At 51.6% G+C, this 26,592-nt stretch overlaps 2 protein-coding genes across 8 annotated transcripts; one reads left to right on the plus strand and one right to left on the minus strand.

Moving 5' to 3' along the window:
- SEPTIN3 (septin 3) lies at nt 1-26,578 on the minus strand. 7 transcript variants are annotated; one of them, XM_025458159.2, is made up of 13 exons: nt 26,272-26,570; nt 25,489-25,764; nt 22,104-23,443; nt 15,423-15,614; nt 10,886-11,014; nt 10,216-10,297; nt 9,104-9,241; nt 7,704-7,821; nt 6,757-6,852; nt 5,085-5,184; nt 3,823-3,874; nt 3,448-3,541; nt 1-1,303 (listed from the first exon to the last, which is right to left on the minus strand). In XM_025458159.2, exons 3-13 carry the CDS (start codon nt 23,422-23,424, stop codon nt 1,238-1,240), a joined length of 2,388 nt encoding a protein of 795 aa, XP_025313944.1. In that variant the 5' UTR covers nt 23,425-23,443; nt 25,489-25,764; nt 26,272-26,570; the 3' UTR covers nt 1-1,237. The 7 variants fall into 7 exon arrangements, 6 of the variants coding, with proteins under 6 accessions (XP_025313944.1, XP_025313954.1, XP_025313935.1 ...); XM_025458169.3 differs by lacking the exon at nt 25,489-25,764 and having other exon boundaries at nt 5,085-5,181; nt 26,272-26,571; XM_025458150.2 differs by lacking the exon at nt 25,489-25,764.
- On the plus strand, nt 12,376-12,792 carry LOC112666793 (40S ribosomal protein S15a-like). The gene has a single exon (XM_035695886.2). It carries the CDS (start codon nt 12,387-12,389, stop codon nt 12,777-12,779), a length of 393 nt encoding a protein of 130 aa, XP_035551779.1. The 5' UTR covers nt 12,376-12,386; the 3' UTR covers nt 12,780-12,792.
- Nucleotides 26,579-26,592: the final 14 nt, after the last annotated feature.

The raw sequence follows: 26,592 nt of genomic DNA on the forward strand, positions 1-26,592 counted from the left end.
TTATTGTTCAAACAGCAATGTTTAGTTGTACAACACATAAAGTCTAGCAACATTTACACAACCAATTTGAGTGTCTGTTGGCTTGTTTTCAATTGGGAAATTTAACCATAATGTTACCCAAAGGTTGGCTGGGACTGGTAACATTTAAGAAATGGGTCGTTCTTGCATCCCCTAGGCTTGGGCCTCTTGCTCCATCAGGACTTTGTTGTAGATGAATGGCCCACAAGTCACCAGCCTTTGAAAAAGTAGTGTCCAGGTGGATGGCGGGGTGGGGGGGGGGGGGGATCCCATAAAGACACAGTATGTGGGGCAGTGGCAGCCAACATTCGCAAACATTCATGCATCTGATGGGGGGCTTTGCCCTCCACTGGATATTTTCCACTAGCCTACAGTGACCAACTGTGGCCAGGCTAATTCATTACTCACATTAACAGGGTGGAGGTGGGGGTAGGATTAGTCAGGGTAGGTGGGAAGAGATCCCTCTTATTGCTAAGTGGGCAGAAGGGTGCTTAATTTCTTCCTAGAGTTCACACCCCATGGGGATCTGGAGTTTTTATCTGTGTTTAGTTGTTTTTTGAATATTGAGGACAAGAAAGTCAATTCCAGAAATGTCTCTTCAGGAAAACCACTCTTTCTAAGTGGCTGCATTATGGGGAGGAGAGGGTGTTAAACTGCACTCTGGGCCAGCCACAAGTGGTGATTTTTTTTAAGTGACTTTGCTCCCTTGCTCCCCAACATCTGTAGTGACCCATCATTATAAATAAGCTTTAAGCAATGTAGGAGACACCCTTGTCCCACACTGGGGCTCACACAGCTGACATCAACAAATCTGACAAGCAGAAAAGTTGCTTTCTTGACCCTTGAAGGAAGCCAAGAGTAGCTCATGCAGATGAATGGACAGGGAGCAATGCCTTTCCCCTTGGAGATGGTTACAAGTAGCTGGTATGGGTTTGCAAGGGCAGAAGGAGCTCCTGATGAGTTCTTTCACCCTACGGATGGGCCGGGGCCGGCTGACACAGACGATGGAGGAGGGCAGTGCTGGCGAGAACTCCATTCCACTGGGAGGAGGGGGGTGGTTTGGAAAAATGGAGGAAGCAACTGTCCTAAAGAGGCAGCTGGCCCCTCCAACCTGCTGAGAGCTGAGGGGGGCTGGAATAGCACAGCTCTAAAAAGGGCATGGCCCTGCAGCAATAACAGCTGGGAGGGATGGAGGGAGAAGCAGCGCTTGAAATGGCCTTCATTCAGCAGTGGGGCAGGGGGTGGCTGGCACAGGTGGAAGGACAGTGCCCAGGAGGCCTTCTCCCTGCAGGAGGGGGTTGAGAACGGTTGAGGGTGTGGAGACCAGCAGCTGGCAGCAGACACATAAAACAGCTTCTCCAGGGAGGCTGACATCAAGGTTTAAGGGTGCCAAGCATCATTCTCTACTCTACCTTTCCACTGCCCACCACCCCTGCCAGACCTCCCTGCTAGTCCTAGGTGATTGGTCCCACGTCTGCATACACGACTGCCCACTGTATACACCAGGGATCCCTCTTCTGCTGAAATGTAGCAACCTCTGGGCTTTCACCCTGCTGCTGTTCTATCCTGACAAGTGCTTACTGAGGAAGAACTTTGTGCGTGAGGGAGAATATATATCGGATTGGTAAAGAGCCTCCAAGAAAGACTGAGACCATAGGTTTTTGGGTCACTGGTTTTGGGGTCACCCACCTCTTTCTTCTGGTCCACCAACTCTTGGTCTGAAGTCTATGTGTTTTCCTAGCACCTGAGTGATAAGAGACTATAAATGCTGGGATATGTAGTGGACCAGTAATACATGGCAGGCTGGGCCAGGAGATGGAACAGGAGGTTGTAGGAGGTTTTTGTAAACTGTAGCAGTTGGTGTTTTCCCTTACCTAAGGCTAAATTATTTCCCTAGCCCCAAATTTCAGCCACCTTACAGACTAAAGGAGAAAGAATAACTTGTTTATAAAACCAACGGGGGAAATATGTGCATTAATAAATACAGGGCAGAAGGGAATGGCAAGAAGAGGCTGACTGTATGATTGTGGGTATCGTTAAGAATGTCTACAAGAGTCAGGAGGGAGAGTCAGGGAAAAGCAGAGAAAGACTGACAGACAGACACATGCACAGTGAAAGCAAAGAGAAGTCCAGAGGGGGTCAAGCACATATGAGAAGCAAGCAGTAGAGAAGCCAGATTGTTCAGGAGAAAGAATCCCAACAGAGAAAAGTGAGGTGTTGTCTAAAATGTGCCTCTGAAGCCAAATCACTGAGAAAGGCGAAGATTGTGTATTGCTCTTGATACTTCTTTAGACTTCATTCTTCTAGAACTTAATGGCCAAAGAAAGGTGGTCTCACTTGAGCAGCATGTGTGCTCCTGGAACCAGATACTGGGAACTGAGTAACTCATTCTGTTTCCTCCTTTGCCTGGGCCCACACTGGTCCACCATGGAAACTTTCTTTCTCGCTCCCTATCTGTGGGTCTAATTTCTTTCATAATCCCAATTCGTACTGTCATGTGTTTTGGCTGTGATTTTATTTTAAGGTGGCCTGAAGTCCTGTTTGAAAGTAGCCTGGGCATAAATCCTAAGTATAGAAATGTAGCTAAAGTGGATTAGACTCAAAGCAAGTGAAAGAAGTCAGAGAGGGGGCAGGAATGCAGGAATGAGGGAAGGGGGGAGAAGGAGCAGAGGTGAGTGAGGCGAGGCGTCTGCAGAAAAGCAGCAGTCGGCAACCAGGACAGATGGTGACAGGTGGTGGGTTTTGGACAGTGGTGACAACACACACACTGAAGTGTGGAGCTCTCTTCTCCGCTTCTGGGCACTAATTCTTTCCGCAGGAGCCCAGCTCCGGCCTACTCTGCTCTCCCTTGACCTTTCCTCTCTCCCAGGGAAGTCCTAGTCTTACTCTGGGAGGCCACCCCCCATCCCACCCCTCGACCAGGTCCAAGCTCCAAAGCTGCCCTCAGAGTCTCTGCAGTCCCCGTTTGTGGGCAGTTCAGAGATAAGAAAGAGTTACCTGTGGCTCACCTGCTCCCCATCATTTTTCAATGAAACCTCCCCTAGACCTCTTGAGTGAGGCACATGGCTTTGTTCTGGGACACAAGGAAAGGAGACACATAATGGACAGCCATGGAGGAACCAAACTTACAAGGGACTTTCCAGGGAGGGCAGTGAAAATACCTCACCCCTGCGCAGGTACATACATACACACACACACGCATGCATGCGTGTGTACACACATACAAACTCTCTCCCTCTCGCACACACATGCATACACACACGCACTGTAGACAAACTCCATAAATAGCAGACAGGCCTGTGGGACAGAGTAGAGAGATAGAAGGTGGTGGTATTGGGATGTGTGTGTGGAAAAGTGGGTATGTGTGATGATACAGAGAAAGGATCATCAGGGGTTACTGTCGTGGCTTTCCTCTGTGTCCACGCTCACCGGAGGGAGGCCTCCATTGTCATTGAGCCTCTTGGCCCTGTAGGTCTCATAGTGGATGTTGTGTGTCACTTCCTTGAGGTCCTGGAGGTGAGTCCTGAGGGCAAAGGGTGAGAAGAGAGAGCAATATGATTAGAAGTAGAAGGAGGAAGAGGCTGACTCACATCTGAGCATAAAACAGCACTCCCATGCCCTGGACTCAACAACTGGGACCCATGCCAGACAGCCAAGAATACTTCATCAGCCCCCTTTTGCTTCATGATGGAACCTGGAGAACTCTGTCAGAGAAACCTGGAGATGGAGGAAGTAGATCTGAACAGTGGGCCTCCAGACCCTAAATAAATAAACCTGCCATCTGAAGGAAGGGGTGCATCTCACCTGATGACAAAGTCTCGAAGCAAGGCAAACTCACAGTGGTTGAGGTTTTCCACTGCGAACAAAACAAAACAGAACAGCTGGTCATTTCACTAATGTAGCAACACCCAGCAACACCCAACACTAATGTGCACTTCTGTTCAGATCATGGAGGCAATGAGGAGAGAGCCACAGGTTATTTATTGTAAGCCTTCCAGAGGTTTGCTCATCTTGGCACTTCTGTGCATGGCACAATATTATTCTAGACTCTGAAATAATAGCTAATAGGGACGACTGTATTTCCCATTTTATAGGAAAGAAAACTAATAATACACAGGGAGTCTAAAAACTGTCCCAAAGCCTAAGACACAATTCCTATTCTTGAGGAGTTTATAATCTGATTGGGAGATAGTAACACACAAAAATGTGACAATCGAGCCATCTCAAAAAGATCATGCCCTACGTGATTAAATTCAATACAGATTGAGTACCTACTATCTGCAAATCACTTGCCAAGCGTTGTGGGAGCAGAAGGGGATTAAGACATGAACACTGTAGTCCCACAATCTAATGGACAGGACAGATATACTCATAAATGATTCCAATTCAAGGCAGATGAGAAAATGCCATTAAAAAAAATCTCAACACAGGGTCATAGGCAAATGAGAAACAATGTCATACAACAGGATGGACTTGGTTTGGGAATTGAAATCAATTCAGCTGTGGGACTGAAATCTGGTTCTGAAATCCCCGTTTCAACCACTAACAAGTCATGGGATCTTGGGCAAGACCTTTCACCCGTCTGAGACCCAAGGCTGTTAGGGGCTAATGTTCTGAGGACAGCCACGCCGACCCTGATTCCCTGCGGAGGGTTATCATTTTGAAAGAGATCACTGAAGCAAATCTCTGAAACCTTTTCAGCATCATCATTGACCTTCTCAAGGTCACACCCCTCCATAACAGAATGGAAAAATACGGCCACATCTGAACCACCCTCCAGCGGTTTGTCAGATTACATCCCCTTTTGCATAAGAAACTTTTCTCTAGTTTTTCCCATGTTTTCTCCCCTCCTTTGACATAGGAGTCAGTGCCTGCCAGTCAGGGGCCTTTCACTGCTTCCTGCCTCTGAGACTCATCTTCTCAGACTGTAAGGTCCTGACAGCAGGATCTGCCTGGCATTTGTTCTGTATCTGACGTGCCAGGACAGTGCCCTGAATTATAGATGCTTAGTAAGTAAGCATAATCGACCAGCAGCAGCCAGTTCTTCAAGAAATGCACTGAATTACCTTCAATGATCCCCCAGGGAGTTTTTCTGCCAAGGACCCGCTTGCCATTCACTTGGTACTCCTTGTCGCTTCCCACCACGGCGAAAGGCATGCTCTCCTGCTGACAAACCACACACAGGTGCCCATCAGCCCCCTACCATCTGGGTCCCCAAGGACAGGATGATGAACAAACGGTCCTGGGCCTCTAGCCTTGAACTGCACACTTCTGATGCTCATTCAGTGATCCCACTGATGTCAAGGCCAAGGCTCTTGTCTCTTAAAAAGGAGTCTGACATCCTGGGTCCAGCCCTGATCGCACCCCTGCCTGGCTGCTTAACCTCAGTAAGTCAGCATTCCTTCAACAGGGAAACACTTCGTACTTTCTACACATTCGGTTTGATTTGGAACAACTCTGTGAGCTAGCTGGGATAGAAAGAGTGCTCTTCAGTGATACTCACCCAGGTGACAGCCAAATAACAGATGCTTTACGTTCCTCCCATTAAACCTACAGGCAGAGACCCACATCCACTGACCTCTCAGAGCTCGGAGGACACCTTTTGATGTACAGAGGCACCTCTGCTCCCCCAGATGGGTTGTATGTTCACCAAGAGCCAGCTGTTTGTTTCCAAATCTATCTGCCTGACATGTACTCATTATTGAATAAATTATTATTTAAGCTGAGGATGTATGACCATACACAATTGTTTCTCTGAAAATCAAGTTGAGTGTTTCAGAAAGACTTGAGAAAACTGAGTTGTTCTTGCCTTAAGACCAGACTTATCCTCAAAGAGGAGGCCTTGTCTCTATATGAAAAGAATGCTTAATGAATGTGATGTATGTGTTTTAACTTAATAATTTAGTGAAATATTTCCTTAAAAACATTGAAGGTTTGTATGCCTCATTTTTTTAAACATCATCAGTGCAATGGATTTTTTTTCAATTAACTGACCGACTACCTGTCTCAAATACATCAAATAAGGGGCTTCTGATAGATTATCCACAGAGGAGGAGACCCCAAGACCAAAAGAAGTAAATGATTTGTCCCAGGTTGCAGTGGTCACTAGTGGTTCCAGGCTGGAACTCAGGATCCTGATGTAAAACCCTAGAATTGTAGAAGTTGGGAATCACACGAAGCCTTAAGATTCCCCAGAGACACCCCAGGGACAGCTGAGAAGACAGTGTCACTGAGCCAGAGCAGCTCTGTTTTCATGTTTTATATATAAGAGTTCTGTCTGACGTTTAATTTTTTTAAAGGGTTCCTCAGGGCACCGGGGGGCGGGGGGCAGAGAAAGCCTATAAGCCACTCACCTAGCCTGATCTCTGCACTTTATAGAGGGGAAACTGAAGCAGAGCTCTGACTAGAGCATAGACACCTTGGACCCCAGCCCGATGCTCTTCCTGCCCACGCCCTTCCATCAACCATACCCTGGTTTTTCCAGGCTCTGTGGGGGAAGAAGAGGCTTTTGAGTGGTCTGGGGATGGCCTTGGCTTTCTGGGTGCAGGGTCACAGTCCTGGCCAGGGTCCTACTCCTCATGCTCTCCCATGTCACTTCTGGTCTGGGTCAGGCAAGGGGTGGGCAGAGAGTTCAAAAGGGAAATAGCAGGTGGCAAGACGGAAGGAATGCATGATCCATATCCCACTGCTCCCAAGGGGGGCCTTTGTGCGATAGATAAACAGAGCCCCAGCACCCACCCGGATTTTGTCATTCTCCGTCTTGTCCTCCAAATCCTCATCAAATTCCTTCTGGGGGTAGAACTCAATGCCATTTACTTCAAGCTCCTTTCGAACCTAGGGGCAAGGAAGAGAAGCAAGGTAGACAAGCGTCAGGATAATGGATGGATGGGTGGTGCTGAAGTCAGAGGGAGGAATGCAGCCTTTGAGAACCCAATCATCTCTGAACTCCGAGGCTCTGACCAGCAGGATGATCCTAATAAATGTAAGTCCTGGTCACTACTACAGCACTGCCTGAGACGAGGAATTGTTTGGCGCTGCAGCTTGCTCATCTCAGGGTCCAGAAGATTAGAATTTAGACCAGCAGCACAGCTGAGTTTGGATTCCATATAGTTCAGTGCTCATGCTGCTATGTATAGTATTCCTGTGTGCAAGGAAAAGAGGTGAGGCTCCCAACCCCAAGCCCATCAGTCTGGCCTCTCTCAAAGCTCGACCTAAGTCTCACCTCCTCCAGGAAGCCATCCAGAAACTCCCCAGTGGTCTACCTGATTGTAAGTTTCTGGAAGGCAGCAAATGTCTTTATACTTCACTCACATGCCCCCACTTCTATCCCCAGGCATTCAGCACAGGGTGGAGCTTATAGCAAACACTAATAAAAACTAGTGGGCAAGTGATTTATTAGTCTAGCCCAGCAAGCAAGCTAACATCAAGGAGCGCCTTTCTCACGTGCATGGTGATTTATGTATTCAGTGGTCTCCACCAGTAGGTTTGGAGGGTGAGAAGAAGGCAGCCTGAGGCTGCTAACCTCTCTTCACCTTTGGTCCAGACACCATCAGCAGCCTCTTTAGTGGTTAAGTAGGAGCTGGGTGGGAAAGGGAGGAATGTAATAATCCAGGATAGGACATGGCTTGAACCAGCGGAGGGGAAGGGAAGGGTGGGGACAGGAAAAGGAGGAGGGGCCTTCTCACCCTTTGCTTGAATTCAGACTTTTCCTCCAGGGTCATGGTGTCAGCCTTAGCAATGACAGGGATGATGTTCACAACTTTGCTGAGGTGCTTCATGAACTCCAGATCGAGAGGTCGCAAGCTGGGGCCCAGAGAAGGTGGGGTGTCAGAGCCACCTTGCCCTCCCCCCAACTCAGCCACTGCCACCACTTCCAGGGCCACACTTAGGACAGGAGAACAGGGCAGAGGAGGCTGGCTGAGGCCAAGAGGCTGCTCCCTCTCCTCTCCGACACTCTCCGCCTTCAGAACAGGCTCTGATTCTCTGCCCCGATTCAGAACCACCATCTCCCCTTCCCTCCAGATCCTGTCTCTCCTGCAGCCCTGATCTAACTGCTCCTTCAGGATAGCGTTCCTAACATGGTGATCTTTTTCTCCTGGGAAAAACTGTGGACTGTTGTCTCTGCCTTTATGCCCCTTTATGTCCTCTGTCATGGTTACTCATGTATCTTATTCTCCCGATGGCACAGCACTTTTTTTTAAAAGTCATCTCCATGTCCAATGTGGGGCTTGAACTCACGACCCCCTGGTCAAGAGTCACATGGTCCATGGACTGAGTTAGCCAGATGCCCCAGGACAGCGCTTTTTGATGGGCCTTCTCCAAACCCACACTTAGTCCTGGAGGGGCCTAGCTAGGGGACTTGGCCAGCTCCCCCAAGGCTCTGGGACCCCAATCTGGCTCTAGTTCACAGTCCGAGTGATTTGTTAAGTCAGGCTATCTGCTGACTTGCTCTGACCTTGGGTCCACATTCTAGGGAGGAATACAGCTAATATTTTTATTGAGTTCCTGGACCCCACCCTTGAATACTTGCTGAGTATCTGGTTCCTCCAAAATCAGGGGCCATCCTTTCAAGGACTGAACTCTGGTCCAACAGTTAGGCTTAGCAGTAAGTTATGGAAGGTTGCCTGCTTGCCCACCTGGATCTCCTATCCCATGCTGGCACTCCCTATCATGCAGCCCCGTTGCCACTCACAACTGGACTTCCCAGCACACCCTGCTTATTGCCTATTGCCAGGCTTCATCTCCAGACATGCTGCGCTGCCCACCCCCCACCCCAGCAGTGCAAAGCAGCTATCTCCTGAATAGACGAGGAACCCTCTGTGCTCACATATCGACTCCTCTCTGCTGGCACAGTTGTGCTAGAACACCAGCAAGCAGCATGGGGGCTGGTGCTGTTCAGCTTTACTCTCCTGGTAAGAGAGTCAGACTTTTTTGGAGAAGGTCTGGGGGATCACAGGGCCCTGACCACATCGGGGCCCATCTGGGGCCCCAGCTGAATCCAGGGATTGGTTATCCACCACAGAATGGACACAGAGGACACAAACCAGAGGGAGGTGCAGCCATGGGGGGTGGGACTGGTACATACGAGTGTCCCGTGGGGGAGATGAAGTAGAGGCAGCAGTGGACACGAGTGTCAGGGATGCGTTTCTTCCTGGCAATGTTGACCTCCTCCTTCAGGAACTTCTCATACTGTTCATTGATGTACTTCTCAATGGGCTCCCAGCTGCGGGGTGGGAAGCAAGCAGATGGATGTCCTAGAGAGAAAGGCCTGTTGACCATTCTCTCTCAGGCCCCCATAGGTGGCTTTCCTTGTTAGCAAGGCCAGAACTCCCATGGGGACCTAGTCCTCTGGGCCAGATGAACCTGTGGAACCCTGCCCCATTCCAGAAAGCAGCACATTCTTTCCCCACCTCCATTCCTTATTAGCTAGGATGCTCTGAGGAAGTCTTTGCTCCTCTCTGAGGACTTTAAAATGGCAGTACCAAGGGGTGCCTAGAGGGATTCCCGTAAGGGTTACAAAGAACAGATGTACAGTTCTTAACATAGTAATGGCATAGAGAAAGCATTCAACGTGGCAACAACTCATTATCATGACTGTTGTCGATGCCATCATCACCTTTCTCCTTCAAGGAGTGTGCACATAACCAGAGGGGAGGACAACCAATCACTTTTCTAAGATTGTTCTAAGTTGTGTTGTTTGGCAGCCCTGCCTCTGTGCGGCAGACCCCAGCTCCCTCACACAGGAACATCCTGTGTTGCATCCCTATCTGGGAGCAAACCTCTGCCTGGAACTTTCCATCTACATCCTTGGAGGGATGCTGACTGGCTCTTTGCTCTGTGAATTCCCAGAGGCTCTCCCCTCGTGGCATTCCCCTCCATTCTCTCTTCATCCAGGCTTATGACACTGCCCACAGGCCACGCTCGGCCACAGCCTTCAGGTCAGCCGGGATTCATGCCACAGCTCCCCTCGTTCTGTCCACCCTGCGCTGCTGCCACCTCCAGGCACTCCCACAGCCAAAATTCTCTCTGTACCAGCCCTCTTCCCTGGCCTCCCTACAAGGCCTCCATCTCTCATCTTTTAGTTCGAGCCTTTCCACTTAAACCCTCAGCATGAAGGGCACAGATGGTTCTCAACATGAATGAATCTGCACCGTGTTCAGCGTCTTCACGGCCGAAATCTCACAGGCAGACATATACCAGTTTTCATTGTTGATCTGGTCTCCGAAGCCCGGGGTATCGATGACGGTCAGCTTCATTTTGACTCCACCTTCCTCTATCACTGTGGGGGATGAGGGGGTGAACAGAAAAGACACGGGGAGGTCACTCGTCCAGGTGAGGCCGGCTACCCTGCTGCCTACCAGCCAGGGAGCCCCAGGCTCCTTCCTTCCTCAGGACCAGTTATTGGAAACGTGGAGTTTGGGGCCTTCCCACCTCAGCATCTCTGTTCATGCTGTTCCCCACACCTGGTGTGCCTTCCCTGCTTCTTTCTGCCTGAGTCCCGCCCTTGCTCTATCACCCAGCTCAAGCCCTGTTTCTAACCCCCTGCCTCTCTCTTCTAGACCAAGGCGTTGCTCTACACAGTTTAGGCCCCCATTCTCCTTGATCTTGAGATCACTTTTCATTTGTCTCATTCCCCAGGAGGCCCATCTCTCCTTCTCTCTCTTTTTAAAGATTTTTACTTATTTACTCATGAGAGACACGGAGAGAGAGGCAGGAACACAGGCAGAGGGAGAAGCAGGCTCCCTGTGGGGAGCCTGATATGAGACTTGATCCCAGGACCACTGAGCCACCCAGGTGCCCCCACCTCTCCCTTTCCGGCAGAGAGCCTTCTGAGCAGTGGCCACAGGGGTCCCTGCCCGGTCCTCACCGTGCCCAATAGCCTTGATCTCAACAGTCTTGGGAATCTTCTCCTCCCGGTTCCAGCTGGAGGCCTTGCGGCTCACCTGGGATTTGAAGAGTGTGTTGACCAGCGTTGACTTGCCCAGTCCACTCTGACCTGCCGCAAGACAGGAGGAGGATGACACGGTGGGGAAGACCCGTGTCCACCTCCTGGGCCTGCCATCTCTCCCACATGCTTACAGAATTCTAGAACCTGGATCCAGGCCACACCCCCACCTCACCACTCATGGGTGCTGAGGACTGAGTGGGAAAGCAGGCAGGTGGTCATGGTTCCCTGGTCCAGGGAGGGGCTTGGGGAAACGTCAGCTGGGTTCCATGTTCTCTGCATTTGTCTAGTGTAGCAATTTTTTCTTTTGTTTCTGCTGGACTTAAGCTTTGAATCTTTATTTTTTTAATATATCTATGTATTCACAAGAGACAGAGAGAGGCAGACACAGGCAGAGGGAGGAGCAGGCCCCCTGTGGGGAGCCTGATGTGGAACTCGATCTCAGGACTCCAGGATCACAACCTGAGCCAAAGGCAGACTCTCAACCACTGAGCCACCCAGGCACCCTGCTTTGAGTCTTTAATAATGCTAAATCTAATGACAGAATTACTTTGCCCTCCGATACTGCATACCTCCTTTCACATCTGGGAGCCAAATTTGCCTTTGAATCCCACAGCCCTGGGAATCCCAGAGCAGAGCTCTCTTGATCTCCAGCTGAAGTGGTCCTAGAGAGATTAACCACTACTGAACAGAAAATATACACAAGGTCACATAAATTCAAGACCAGGGACTTGAACCCAAGGAACCCCCTGGCTCAGTATCCACTCTTTATTCTAATGTAGCAGTTAGTACTTTACGCAGATAAATCCACTGAGAGAGGAGGAGACAGCCAAGTAGGCAGGGGCCAGTCCCTCACCTCCACTTCCCTCACGAGGGCTCCCTTTGCACTTGCCTTTTTTTTTGTACCACACTGTATTTTTATTTATTTTTTTAAGATTTTATTTATTTAATCATGAAAAGCACAGAGAGAGAGAGAGGCAGAGGCACAAGCAGAGGGAGAAGCAGGCTCCATGCAGGGAGCCCAACATGGGACTCAATCCGGGATCTCCAGGATCACACCCTGGGCTGAAGGTGACGCTAAACCACTGAGCCACCAGGGTTGCCTTATTTTGTATTTTATTTTATTTTATTTTATTATTTTATTTTATTTTATTTTATTTTTATTTTTATTTTTATTTATTTAAGTAGGCTCCATGCCCAACATGGGGCTTGAACTCAGGACCTGGAGATCAAGAGTTGCATGGTCTACCAACTGAGCCAGCCAGGTGCCCCATTTTGACCTGCTTTACACAGGTCTACAGAATCTACAGATTTCATTCCAAGGAGGAGTTCTACAACTAAAAGGTGTTTGAAAGCCACCAGTCCCTAACTCCATGCACTCGCCCCTCCCATCCTCTTTCCACCACCTCTCTGAGCCGCCACAATGGTGAGCATGAACGTCCTGGCAGATGCTCTCAAGAGCATTAACAATGCTGAAAAGAGAGGCAAACGCCAGGTTCTTATTAGGCCATGCTCCAAAGTCATCGTCCGATTTCTCACTGTGATGATGAAGCATGGTTACATTGGTGAATTTGAAATCATCAATGATCACAGAGCTGGGAAAATTATTGTGAACCTCATAGGCAGGTTAAACAAGTGTAGAGCAATCAGCCCCAGATTTGATGTACAACTGAAAGATCTAGAAAAATGGCAAAATAACCTGCTCCCATCACGCCAGTTTGGTTTCACTGTACTGACCACCTCAGCGGGCCTTATGGACCACAAAGAAGCAAGGCAAAAACACACAGGAGGGAAAATCCTGGGATTCTTTTTCTAGGGATGTAATTCATACATGCAAATAAAATGCCTCAATGACTGCTTCTCCCTCTGCCTATGTCTCTGCGTCTCTCTCTGTGACTATCATAAATAAATAAATTTTAATTAATTTTTTTAAAAAAAGGGATCCCTGGGTGGCGCAGCAGTTTAGCGCCTGCCTTTGGCCCAGGGCGCGATCCTGGAGACCCGGGATTGAATCCCACGTCGGGCTCCCGGTGCATGGAGCCTGCTTCTCCCTCTGCCTATGTCTCTGCCTCTCTTTCTCTCTCTCTGTGACTATCATAAATAAAAAAAATTAAAAAAAAATTTTAATAAAATGCCTCAATGGAAAAAAAAGAAAGAAAGAAAACTACCAGTCCAGGGGTGCCTGGGTGGCTCAGTTGTTTGTTTAGACATCAACCTTCAGCTAAGCTCACCATTCCTGGGATCGAGCCCTGCATTGGGTTCCCTGCTTAGTGGGGAGTCTACTTCTGCCCCTGCCCTTCCCTTCCACTCATGCTCTCTCTCTGGCTCACTCTCTCAAATAAATAAATAAATAAATAAATAAATAAATAAATAAATAAATAAATAATAAATAAATAAAATATATTTTTTAAATATTGAAAAGAAAGAAAGAAAGAAAAGAAAAGAAAAGAAAAGAAAAGAAAAGAAAAGAAAAGAAATCACCAGTCCAAACAGTGCCTCTCAAATTTTTACAGCCACAAGATCACACAAGCAGGCCCTACGATTCCTCAATGGCACCAGCATCACCCAGACCCTTGTAGGAAATGCAAGCTCCCAGGCCCCGCCTCAGCCCTATGAGTCAGAATCTGCACTTTCACAGGACTTGCAGATGAATCACATGCACAGTAAAGTCAGAAGTGCCAGTCTAGAATGTTCCTGTGATATATTAGGAAAAGGACCCAGCTGAAGGCAGAATGTGGTACAAAAGTCTAAGGTTCCAATCCCAACTGTGCTGTTTCCCTGAACACCTTGGACAAGCCATGTTTGCTACTCTAGTTTCTTTACTGACAACATGGCAGCAAGGGAGGGAACTGGATGAGACCAGGGAGAGCCAGTAAGGTGCATTTCTCATGCCAACTGATCTATCAGTAGTAGTCACCTAGACCAATAGGTTAAAAAGGCCACCAGTGGGCTCAGTTCTGAGTGTGAGCCATGACCGATCAGCAACATCTGTCCCCATGGCCCTGCTGGGGAGAGAAGTAGCCCAGGTGCCTTATACTTGCCATTCCTTATCTGGATATTTTCTAAGGTCCTTTGCTCACTAAGCACTCTTGAGTGCCAAGCGCTGTGCTAGAATTGGAGGTGGAGAAGTAAATAAGACATCCTATTTACTCTCAAGAAGCCATTTAGTGTGAGGAAGAACAAACACAAGCAGGTAGAGTTACATACAATATGTTGCCAACCACAGGGTATCACAGCAGCAAACTGAAGGGAACATAATCCAGCTCTCTCTGGAATCAAGGAGGACTTCTAGGAAGGCTCAAGAGGCAGGAAAGAGCACACAGAGTCCAGAAGAACTGTTCCTTACCACCGAGGGGTAATGCTACGTGGTTAGTGGTGAGAGGTGAGTGGAGAGATAGCACCAGGCCAGGCTCGGGGTTAAGCCCTTAAACCTATTGAAGGATCGTAAGTGGGATGGATGACCTGATGAGTTCTGCAGGTTGGAAAAATTATTCAGTGGCTGGTAAACAATGGTTTGAAGCAGAAAGAAGATGGAGGACCAGGAGGATCAATGCCACTCAAAGTGTGGCCCAGGGCCATCCATGGTCCATGAACCGTTTGCTACCCGTTCCTAAGAAATTTGCACCAGGGAGTACATTGACCATAACACTAAATACACTGTTTAGTTCAGCTGATGTTTTTATAGCAAGACTTTCTAGATGATTTAAATGCCAGCCAGCTCCTTCTCTTTGAGCAGCACTGAGTCAGGTGGCTATGGCAATCCAGGTGGGGGACCTAGCTCAGCTGAGAGTGGTCACAGTAGAGATGGAAAGAAGGGGATAGATTTAAGAGAGATTTACAAGGGAAAACGGACAGGTCTTGATGGTTGATTGGATTAAGGGATAAGGAAGAAAGAAAGATGACACCCAGGTCTCCGTTTCAGCAACTGAGTGAATATCTCAGTAGTATCAGGCAAAGGTCCCTTCCTTTCCTTTGACCTGGTGACACTACTTAGTGACAGATCCATGTCCTGCAAATTCTCTTTAAGCTTTAAAGCATACAGAAGATCAGATGTAAGACCAGCCTCCATCTGATACTGATGGGGAAGAACACTGATGATTTCTCTACGCCACACACCTGGAACCTGGCTGAGCACAGCTAAGAGACTGCATGTGTCCACTCACTGGGGATGGGGCCAGGCTGACACACCTGGAACCTGGCTGAGCACAGCTAAGAGGCTGTGTGTGTCCACCCACTGGGGATGGGGCCAGACTGACCATCCACCCAAAGCTCCCAGCCCTGGAGCAGCTCTTCTTAAAGGGAAAAGAGTCAGGCTTTTGTGAACCACATAGCAAAATCTTTCCTTTTGGAAAGAGCTCATCCTAGGGAAATCAGGGCTGAGACCCATCCTAGGAAAAGAAACAGGATCCTCAGGGCTGCCTGCCACCATGGCCTCCAGGGACCCCATGGCCTTCCATACCGACCACCATGATGTTGAAGTCGAAACCAGTCTTCATGGTCTTCTTGCGCATCTGCTCGATGATGGTGTCGATGCCAATGTAGCCCAGCAGGTTTGAGTTGATGCTGACGGGTTTCATGGGCACTGCCGGCTTAGGCCTGGGCTCAGGCACCAGCTCTGACATGGCTGCGTCCGTCCTGGCCTCTGGGAGCCCTGCAAAGCCAAGGTGGGGAGGTGGGCTGGAGGGAAAACTGGAGTCACATGGAAGCCACCATGTTATGCTCTTGACACAGAATCACAGAGAGTTGGGACTGGAAGGGACCTCAGGTGTCATCCAGTATGGGTCCCTCATTTTACCGATGGAAAGACTGAGGCCTGAGGTGGGAGGGCTTCCGCAAGACACAGAGCAAGTCAGATGCCAGATCAGGATCAGGGCCCAGCTTCACCAGCTGCTGGAGCACTTTCTGGTGCACTTGCTGCTCCAAAGCATGTCTGTGTGTCTAATCCAGGGACTTCTCCACATTGGCCCTGTTGACATTTGGGTCTGGATAATTACTGGGGGAGGGGGTGTCCTGTGCACTATAGGATGTTCAGTAGCACTCCTGACCTCTACTAGAGGCCAGTTGTGACAACCGAAAATACCTCTAGACCATGCCAAATGTCCCCTGGAGGCAGTATAATGCTAGTGGAGAACCACTGGTCTAAGAGTTATCAGGGGTTAATCTAACCTGAGTCCTGCCTCCTCAAATACAGGGCTAAGACCTTTAGGATACTGGACCTAACATCTATTGACTGTCACTGACCTCAATTTCTTTGTCTTTTAGAGCTATCCCCTCACACGGCGGGAGCCTCAACTCCTGCCCCAAGCCTCAGTGTCCCCTCTGTTCCATGAGCACCACTGCAAAGTAGGAGTGTCTATGCCCTGAGGATCCCTAGACACCATCCTAGCCATAGTTCTAAATCTGTAGGAGGAATAAGTCTCTCCTTTTGACCAGTGGGAAGGGGATGAGACGCAGCCAGGTTGGGGCAGCCACTTGTCAAAGATGACATAGTGTGTTCTTGGGATGGTGGGTGGCAAAAGAAAGGGGAGGCTGAGGACAGAGCCCTTTCTAGTAGGGAAAGGCCAACATCCGTCTGGGTCTAGCAGATCACAGGTATGTTCACATACAAGAGAAATTCCTCATGGGGCCAAGGTCCCCCAGAGCAGGTTTCAATGTAGAAGAGCAACTCTTTTTTTCCCATCCATAAAATGGGTGTATGTGAAGTAGAAGGGGCATGGCCCTGCTACTTGCCAGATGTGTGGGGTTGGGCAAATCATCTCCCTCCTACAAGCCTGCTTCTTCATAAACTGGAGAGGATCACGATCAAGGCTGTGGTAAGCATTACATGAGCTATGAACGCCTAGAAACACCCAGCATACCCCTCACACTTCTAGGCCCTCTTGCCCTGTGCCCATTTCAAGCTCACCAGCTCATCAGGAGGGGAAATAAAGTGGGCCGTGTGAAAGCAAGGCTAATCACACAGCATAGTTATTGGACCCCATGCTCTCTTGAGCACCCCTTCCAGCGCTGCCATTCTGGAATCCTGTGGTTCCTGCAGAGTCTCAGGCTCACAGGGAGAACTGATGGAGCAGCAGATGGGCAAGAGGGGGAGGGGACAGGAGTGCCTCCCTCCCCCACCCCCAGACTCAGCCAGGAGTCTGTTCTTGTCCCCCCCACCACCTGGTCCTGCCACCAGTCCTGGCAAGACTCTCTCTCCCAATGGGAAACTGTTCTTTCCTTGTCACTCCCAGGCACAGCCAAATCTGACAAAGCCTCGGGACCTCCCCAGGGCCTGGCGTGGCTCCCTCCTGCTTCCCAGGAAGCTGTTGCCAGCCAGGCGGCTCCAGGCGGCAGCAAGATTGGCTCAGCCCTGGAGCAGCTGACACTCACAGCCTGACCTGCTCCTCCACTCTCTGCACGTGGCTCCCAGGCCCCACTCAGCACACCTGCACTGGGGGCCGTGCCCCATTTTCCTTGCCCAGCTGCTGCCACAGCTGGGGCTGGCCCAGGCCACTTCCCTCATGCCTCTGCAGCCAAGCTCACCTGTTCTCACTAATCTGTGTTGTGAGATAGATCCATGGTGGGGGGGTGTCTTATCCTATCTTACAGACTTGGAAAGTGAATCTTATTTTCGGGAGATTTTGTTGGTATCCTTGTAAAGTGTGTGCCCTCACTATGGCCTGCTCAGCTCTAGCCCGTCAATGGCAGCCTCCGAAAAGAACATTCCCAAAAAACAGACCCTGGTTGCGAGAAGGGGGCTGCCTACCAGATTCCCTGGGTAACTTTTAGGACCGGCAAGAACCTACTAGCACCCATGCCCACACTGCATGGAGCACCTGCTGGCAAGTTACTGCTCCCAGCCATATGCCAATTACATGCCAGCCACATGCTAACAACCACCACTCATCAGCCACAAGTACTGCAAATGTGCAGAGGGTCACTATGTCACAACTTCGGCTGGACAACTCTTGCCCACCCCACCCCTGGACACCTACTCCTTCTTCACCATTCAACTCAAGGACTACCTCTAGAAAAACCTCCGTTTCCCTACTTGATATGAGTGCCCCTCTTCTGTGCTTCCTGGGCCCCCCGAGTACCTTGTACTCATCATGTTCATTCCTTCACTCCATTCCTTCCAGGATATTTCATATGCTGCCAAATGGGAGCCTACTCCAGCCAACCCTAGACTTAACGCCAAAGATACTTCTGGACCCAAACAAAGTCCTTGCCCCCAAAGGTCCACTGTGTGAAGATCCCTGGCAAGTTCACAGTACCCAGGGCACAGGACAACGCTACTCTGGAGTGGAATTCTGTAGCTCCATCCCCTGCCCAGACAGCGTCCCTCGTCCTACCATGCCACCCCTAGATGGGCAGCTGGCCCAGGATTAACTCCCAGCTGGAAGACCCTTGTAAGCCTCAGTTTTCTCCTAAAGAAAATGGGCACAGTACCTACCTTGCTGGGTTGCCGTGAAGGTTATACAAAAGAATGGACATAAAACCACCTGGCACTGACCATATGCCCACCCTTCTTCAGGGAAGGGGCCACGTCTCATTGATCTCTAGCAGAACACAGGCACTCAGCAATGAATGGATGGATGGATGAATGGATGGATGCCTCGCAGGGAGGCAGATGTCACTTTAGAACCACCACCTTTTTCTCCTTCACAGGCTGCTCCCTTTTCAGAGCAGCTGACCCCCAGCCAGCAAATGGCTCCTGTGTAGGCCACAGTCAAGAGAGTAGACTCTGTTAAGAGACACCTTCTCCTGCCCCTGCAACAGGGAATGAGAGGGGGTTCCCCAAGGGTGGAAAGAGCTAAAGATGAAGGTCACAGCAGAATATAGTTCAAGTGCCATCCTTCCTAGATGGTCCTTGGGGTCCTCCCAAGCTCCTAGCTCTCCCAGGGTTTCTGGAAAGGAGGGGGAATCTGTCAGCAGCACCCCCTGCCAGGGGCCACCTGCCCCATCAATGCTCCAGGGAGAAGCACTGTCCACCTGACTCAGCTCTGGCTGAGTCCCCCACAGAAACAGCACCCTCCTCCCCATGCCAAGCAAGGACCCTGATGCTTTCTTTTACAGGCAAATAAATGGCTTTGTCTTTGTCTGGCCCAGGGACCCCACCCCTTTTGGGAAGGTGGCATCAGGGGGAGGGGATATTTCCAGAAAAGCACCTGCCTCCTTGGTCCAGTGGGGGGTGGGGGCGAGAGGGGTGTCTTCCTCCGTTCCAGAGCTGGAGATCTTCCCCTGCTTTCAGCCCTAGCAGCCTTCAAGACCCCACCCCCCACCGGCAGAGGCAATTCCAGACCACCGCAGCTCCAGCAACCCCCCCCCCCGCCCCCTCTCAGAAAACAGAATCACAGAAGATACCTTGGTCCTTTCCCGTTCACAGCTGCAAAGGCCCTGGGACACCCCTTCCCCCATCCCAGTTCTCTGGAGGCCAGTGAGTTCCCTTGGAGACCACCAGCTGGTGCCTGTCTCTGGGAGCGCCTGTGTGTGGGGGAAGGGGCCTATGTGTCAGCGCACAGGTCTCTCATCTGGCTGTAGGTGGCCCTGATACCTGTGCGTGGTGTGCATGTGTGTGCGTGTCTTGGTGTGCTCTGGCGTGGGGCTTTCTGTGCGCATCTGGGTCCCTGCTTGTACGTCCGTGGGCCTCCGGAACTCCCCGCGATCCCGTGCGTGCATTTCTCGGGGCATGTACACCTTGGGGTGTGTGCGTGTGTCCGTGCGTGTCACCGCGCGTGGGCTTCTCGGCGCGGCAACCCTCCCTCTGCTACCACCTCCAGCCGGGCTTTTCGGGGCCGCAGCCTCCTCCCAGCGGGCGCCCGTGGCCCGACCAGCCGCCCTACCTTTGGACATGAATCCTCCTTTGTCTCCGTTCCTCCGGGGAGATGCTCAGGGCGCGGGGCTGCACGGCTGAGCGGGGCGCGGGCTCCCCCTGGGCAGAGCGGCCCCTGCAGCCGGGCCTCGCCCCTCCGCGCTCTCCGCCCACCCGCCCGGCCCGCGGCCCGGCCGCGCCGCCCCTGCGCCCCGCGCCGCCGCGCCCGCCCGGGACCTCGCCTCGGCTCGCTCGGCGCCGCTGCCCCTGCCCGTGCGCACAGATGCCGCCGCCGCCGCCGCTGCCACCGGCACCACGTGACCCGCGCGCCTGCCGGCCCCGCCGAGAGCCCCTCCCCCTCCCACGGCGCCCGCGCCCGCACCCGCTCTCCGCCCGCCCGCACGCGGGAGCGGGAACCGGGTCCCGGCTGCAGGCGGCCCGGGAGGCGCGCGGGGGCGCTGTGCCTGCAGCTCCGGATGCCGGGCCGGGGGAGGTGCCCGCACCCCAGTCTCCATCCCGCTCCCGGCCTCTTACCCTCCAGGCTGGGTCGGGGCCGGGGCGCCGGGGACCCGTGGCAGCAGCGAGCGGCGGTGCGCGCGCGAGTCACGCGGTGGCGGGGATGTTGCGCGGGCCCGGCGCGCTTCTGCCCAGGCGCGGGCGTACGCGGAGCCCTGAGTCAGGGGCCCCGGTTCTGGGCCCCGCTTCTGGATGATGAGCTCTATGACCTTGAGCTGGTCAGGAATTTGCCCCAGCCTCGATTTACCCATCAGACAAAACGTTCGTGCATTCAGTAAACATTAATGGGCTTTGCCAGGCCCAGGGCTCAGGGGAATGAGGATGACCACTGTAGGCCTGGTGGGGGGGACAGTTGGACTGTCCTAATGCAGGAGGCTGGGGTGTGCATAGGGTACTCAGCCACAGCTGAGAAAAATGCAGATAGAAATACAGAGCTAGAGGCTGGAGAAAATCAAAGCCTTGAAAGCCAGGCCAAGGAGCTGGACTTTGAGGGATGTCGGTGGTGAGTCACTAATGGCCATTAGCAGAAAGTGTCACCATCAAGTATGTGAGTCCCTGCAGCAGCTGCATGGAGGACAGAGAGCCCCCCCCCCTCGGGAGAGGGGGCAGGGACTGTGGCATGCAGGGGCAGAGGGTGGGAGAGGAGGAAACAGCCAAGTACTGAGAAGGTAGATCAACAAAGTTGAAAATAGGTCGGGATGAAAGAGAGCAAAAGATGGAGAAAAGGAAGAAACCCAGGTTTCTTGTGGCCATGCCTACAAGCCGAGAGAGCACCATCAAAGAGGGCAGAGCCCTTTCAGGAAGGAAAGAGTAGAGGGGTCCAGCAGGCCACTGACTGTCCTCATCTGCATTTCAGGAGAGCAGGCAGGGCTGAGGATGGAGGGAGAGCTGAGTTTCCAGAAGGAGGAGTAAAGACCAGAGTCTGAGTGAGCTCCCCCAGACTGAGTGTTCAGGGTACCATGAGAAGGGCCTGGCTACCCAAAGACCAGGTGAGAGCATTGATTGGACAGACGGTATGCTTTCCAAGCATCTGCCGGCTCCAGAATCTGAGCCTTTGCAACGTTGGGAAGGAGACGGCCCAAAGCCAAATTCCAAGGTCTGGATTTGCATTAGCTTGCTGCCACCAACCAGCTATGTGACTTTAGGCATGCCACATCCCCTTAGAGACCAAAGGAACTTCTAACCCTTATATTGACCTATTTATAGGTCAGTCTTCTGTGTCAGTCTTCCATACATACAACTCTCCAACTCACTTTTCAGGACTAAAGGGCTGGGGGTAGGGAACTAAGGAAGAGCAAGTTAGGCACCTTTCAAGCAATAGATACTTTCCTGGAAGGCTGAATGTGCATCATTTAGAAGGTCTCAGGTGAGGTCACTACACCCATCTAGAGGGCACTGTAGTGATGGCTGTTGGACAAATCACCACTTATTGATGGGCCTGTCTGTTTCATGCAGGTGGTTTGCTCTTTAAACCTAGACTCACCTGTAGATCACCTGATTACCCCAGCTCTTCAGGGATCAAAGAACCACCCAGGGAGGATGCTAAAGGAAGGACTCAGCATAATTGCTCCTCCACAAGTCACCCCTGTAAACTTTCCTTCTGGTGACTTCCCTCAACCTCACCTCTGGCTGGCAGGTTGGGACCCAGCTCAGGGTGGATCCCCTGTGTTCTGCCCCTGGGTCTCATTCCCCACCTCCCCACCTGGCACATTCAACTCTGACCTTACAGTCCTATCTCCTTTTCCTAACCTATTTATCTCCAGGCCAATACACGCCAACCCCCCATCCCCCACAGCAGCCCAGTACATCCCCAGCCAAGCTCTTCACATTTACCTTTGCTTTCTCTGGCTAGGTTCAGCATGACGGGCTTTATGGACCGGTCTGTGGCAGCATCTGCAGTAGCATGGTCCAGGGCTGGGTTTGTGCTTCTGCTTGGCATCAGCGGGTAGGTGGCTGATACAGTCAGGTTAATGACTCTGTCCAGCATGGTCTCCCCCATCACTGCGCCCAGCTTGCTTGTGTCCGAAGCAAAAGAGTCTGCCGTTATGTCCAGCCTGGCTGTATTTGCTCTAGCCAAAGCCATGGCTGTGTCTGTCCTGGCTGTGTCCAGCTTGGCTGGGGCTGGTACCACCAAATCCATGGCCATACCCCCTGTGGTTGTATCTGACTTGGCTGCACCTGCCGTAGCTATGACTTTAACCAGCTTGTCTGGGTCTACCAAGTCCATGACCATGCCCAGCTTGGCTGGACCTGCTGCAGCAAGGTCCACGGCCATGCCGGGCTTGGGATCCAGAGCAGGGAATTCTGTGCTTGTATCCAGTCTGGATGTGCTTGGGGTAGCTGGATTGATAGTCAAGTCAGGTCTGTTGGTGACCACTGTGGTTAAACGTCTGGCTGTGCCTAACCTGGTTGTGTCCAGAGTAGCCAAATCCATGGCCATCGCAGGACCCATGGTAGAGGTGCCCCTTTGGAGATGCAGCCGGGGTCTTGGGATACCCCTAGCCCGGGGCTTGCCTCTTCCTGGAGAAGCTCTGGTAGTCACATGGGCAGTCACTGGGACAGGATGCTTCTGACCTACTGAGCCTGGCCCTGCGGGGCCTGGTGATTTCTGGGCTAACCGGGATTGAAATGGTAGGGACAGGTAGGAACTCACCAGTGGCTTCTCCACTATGGGCATCCTGCTGGGTTTGGCCAGACCTGGGTTCCCTGGGCCCTCAGAGTGGACTCTGCCCCCTGACACTAAGGTCGTAGAGCCTAGTCGTGAGCCTGGGGTGGGCAGCCTCCCTCCCCCATGGGTGGCAGCCTCCCTGCCCACGGTGGGCGGTTCTTCCCAATGAGAAGGCAGAGGACCCAGGGGCCATGCCTGGCTGTTCTGACGGAGTGTTAAGGAGATGGAGCTGAGCTTCCGGGGCACCGTCTCCTGCGGAGGCACACTCCGGGCCCTGGCTCCCAGGCCTGGTCGGCTGGAAGCCTGTGGGATATGGCTTTGAGTAAAGGTATCCAGAGAGATGGTTTTCCTGAGGACAGGGATGAGGGGAGACATGCCTCCGGAGAGCTTTGAGGGGCGGGCAGGGCGCCCCAGCAGGTGGCTGTGGGAAAGGGAGGTGCCAGGGCTGGGGGCTCCATGCTGCTGCATCTCAAAGTTGTGATCCATCCAGGTCTTCCGTCTTCCCCTGAGGCAATGAACAGAGAGAAGGGGCCAAGCAGGGGTGAGGCGCTCAGCTTACATTTCTTTGATTCCTAGTTAATAAAGAGCATGAAAACTTCCTTGCTAAGTAGCAAATTCATTTTTAGTTGTCAGTGTTTGCCAGGGTCTTATAAAATAAGACATTATTTTAAAATGCAAAGTGGGGATCCCTGGGTGGCGCAGCGGTTTGGTGCCTGCCTTTGGCCCAGGGCGCGATCCTGGAGACCCGGGATCGAATCCCACATTGGGCTCCCGGTGCATGGAGCCTGCTTCTCCCTCTGCCTGTGTCTCTGCCCCTCTCTCTCTCTGTAACTATCATAAATAAATAAAAATTTAAAAAAAATTTTAAAAAAATAAAATAAAAAAAATAAACAAATAAAATGCAAAATGTTTAAATCCTATGAAATGTTAGGGAGTAATTGTTGAAAGCATGATTTATCATTTTAATATTACACAGGCACTAAGGTATGAGATAGTTTTAAAAATTGTTCACTTTATAATTGAAATGGAAAACATTGCTACATATATATATACATAAAGCTTAATTTCTAAATACAATTTTTTTAACAATGAGAAAATATATTACAAGAAATATATTTGCGGGACACCTAGATATTTCAGTGGTTAAGCATCTGCTTTTGGCTCATGGTTTGATCCCGGAGTCCCAGGATCAAGTCTCACATCAGGCTCCTCGAAGGGAGCCTGCTTCTCCCTCTCCCTACGTCTCTGCCTCTCTCTGTGTGTCTCTCATAAATAAATAAATAAAATTTTAAAAATATGTATATATGTGTATATATATATAAAAGAAAACTTGTAATATATCAGATAGAAAATTATGGGACCTTCAGTGGCTTGAGTTTTTTACTAGTTATCAAAAATACAAATCCCTAGAAGTCAGGGGCGCCTGGCTGGCTCAGTCTGTAGAGCATGCAACTCTTGATTTCAGGATTGTGAGTTTGAGCCCCACATTAAGGATGAAGCCTACTTAAAAAAAAAAAAAAAAAGGCACTGTCAGGTCTGAGGGGGTCTGTTCTGAGACCCTGCAGGAGGGCAGCTGTTATCGGAAGCCTGTCTGCCTCTGTCTTTTCCAGGAGGGGCCAGCAGGCTCTGGGTTTCCACCCAAAGTACCCAAAATAGGAGTTCAGGCATCCAGGAGGGAGGTTGAGGGATGACCAGTTTGGCTTGGGAACAGGGTCTGCCTCTGTGGCTTCTGCCCAGAATCAGGAAAGAGCCTCAGGCTGGCTTGCTGCTGAAGCCAGAATTAGCTAGAGCCAAAGAGGGGCCCTAGTGAAATAATAGGTGCGTGCAGGAGGAAGCTTGTAAAGTGAACAAGCCACAGTCCCCGCCCCTGGGGAACCTGCCATCCCCAGCAATGCCAGGCAGTGAAGCAGGCAGGATGAAGCTGGAGGTGGGTGTTGGAGGAAGCCTTAGCTCAGGGTTTGGCCTCCGAGGAGGAAGACTGGACCAGAGGCTGCCTGAAGGTTAGGGTGTGGCATCTTCCTGAAAATGGACCGTGGGATTCCTATGCTGTATGGGAAAGGGGGAGACAGCGCGGCCTAAGGCCACAGGTGCAGCAAGGCCCAGGCCAGGCCACAGCGATGCTTGGTCCTGGAAGATGACCCGGTCAGATATGCGTGGGGATAGCCACTGCCATGCAGTGTGACAGAGGGGTCAGAGGAGGTCAGAAGTGGAGACAAGGAGAGAGGCAGGGACACTGCTGAAACTCTGCAGCTGGGTATGGAGCGAGAGAAGGCTGTCAGCACAGGGGTAAAAGAGAGCACCTGGAGGTGGGGAAAGGTGGGGGCCAAGGACTCTGGCTGGCGGTCTGTGTCAACAAGCCACTCTCCGAGGTGGGCTCTGAGGCCCCCACATGGCCAGCTGGTACACACTCTGGACTCGATATGATTTACCATTTTTTCCCATGTCACCAGGTCCCCAGCCCTTCACTGAGCCTGTACTCCCATCACGTAGCCCTTGGTCCTATCCCACCCTCTCCCTCCTCCACACACACACGCATAAATACCCACCTACCTTGATCAAAGGACAAGATAAATCCAGTGCTCCTCAGCCTGAGAAGCCCTCCTCTGTGCCCAGATGGCCACTGTGACCAGCTCAGGGGCCTCTTCCCTCTGATCCCCTCACAGGCCTCCACTCAGCCTCCAGGCCATAGTTCCCAGGCCGAGGGCCCAGGCCTCTCCCGACCTGTCCCAGCAGCTACATCCCCAGCTGGGCTGGGCTCTGGGGCAGGGAGGGGCTGGCTTCACAGCAGTGGGCGTCAGTGAATGGCTGCTCTGAGCGTCTGGAATCCTGAAGGGCCAGAGAAGGCTCCTAATGGCCAGGCTGGGCTGCCCTGGACTCAAGGCCACCTGGGGGAGGGGCAGTGCCCTGCTGCGTGCCCTCCCCAAATCTACTCTGTCTCCTACAGACTCTGACCCCTGAGAGTCTCTCCAGTAAAGATTAAGGAGACTCCAAATGCAGCCACGCTCTGGTGGTCCCGGCAGCATCCTCACTTCTGACTTCCCTCTGCATTACCCCCACACCCTGTGTAGTTCGGTGACTCTCAAGCCACCTTGCCCACCCAGCTGAGTTCTTTTCCGGGGCAAGCTGGAGTTTCTGGAAACTAAAGCAGGGGCTGTCTGCTTCCACACCTATTCCATGAGCCCCTCCTGCTTACTCCAGCTGTACCCTGAGGATGAGCCAGCCCTGGGCTTAGGAGACCCACCCTGTGGGCTGAGTGCCCTCTTCTGCCTTTGTCATCGCAATCATAGTAATAGTGATCGTTCTAATCATAGATGCCATTTACTGAACACTTACTATATGCCAGACACTGTGGCGGGGCTGGGAAGGAGCTAGCGGCCTGCTCAGGAGGATGAGTACGTCAACAGGTTCTTACGGTTGGTCGTACAGCAGGGACAGCACAGGGCACCTGCGAGCAGCACCCTCCCCCCCCACGCCAGGAACTAGGCTAAGCATCCTCCAGGCATCTCTGGTAATCTTTGCCTTGTCACCTCCGTTTCGCTGATGAGCTCACTGCAGCCCACAGTGCTGTGCTGTCCCGCCGATTTTCCCCGGGGATTTCTGTCCTTAGTGAGTGAGCTTCCGGAGCCACGCTGGCCAATAGAACATTCTATGATA

Source organism: Canis lupus, chromosome 10, assembly GCF_003254725.2.
Source record: "Canis lupus dingo isolate Sandy chromosome 10, ASM325472v2, whole genome shotgun sequence".
Lineage (NCBI taxonomy): Eukaryota > Metazoa > Chordata > Mammalia > Carnivora > Canidae > Canis > Canis lupus.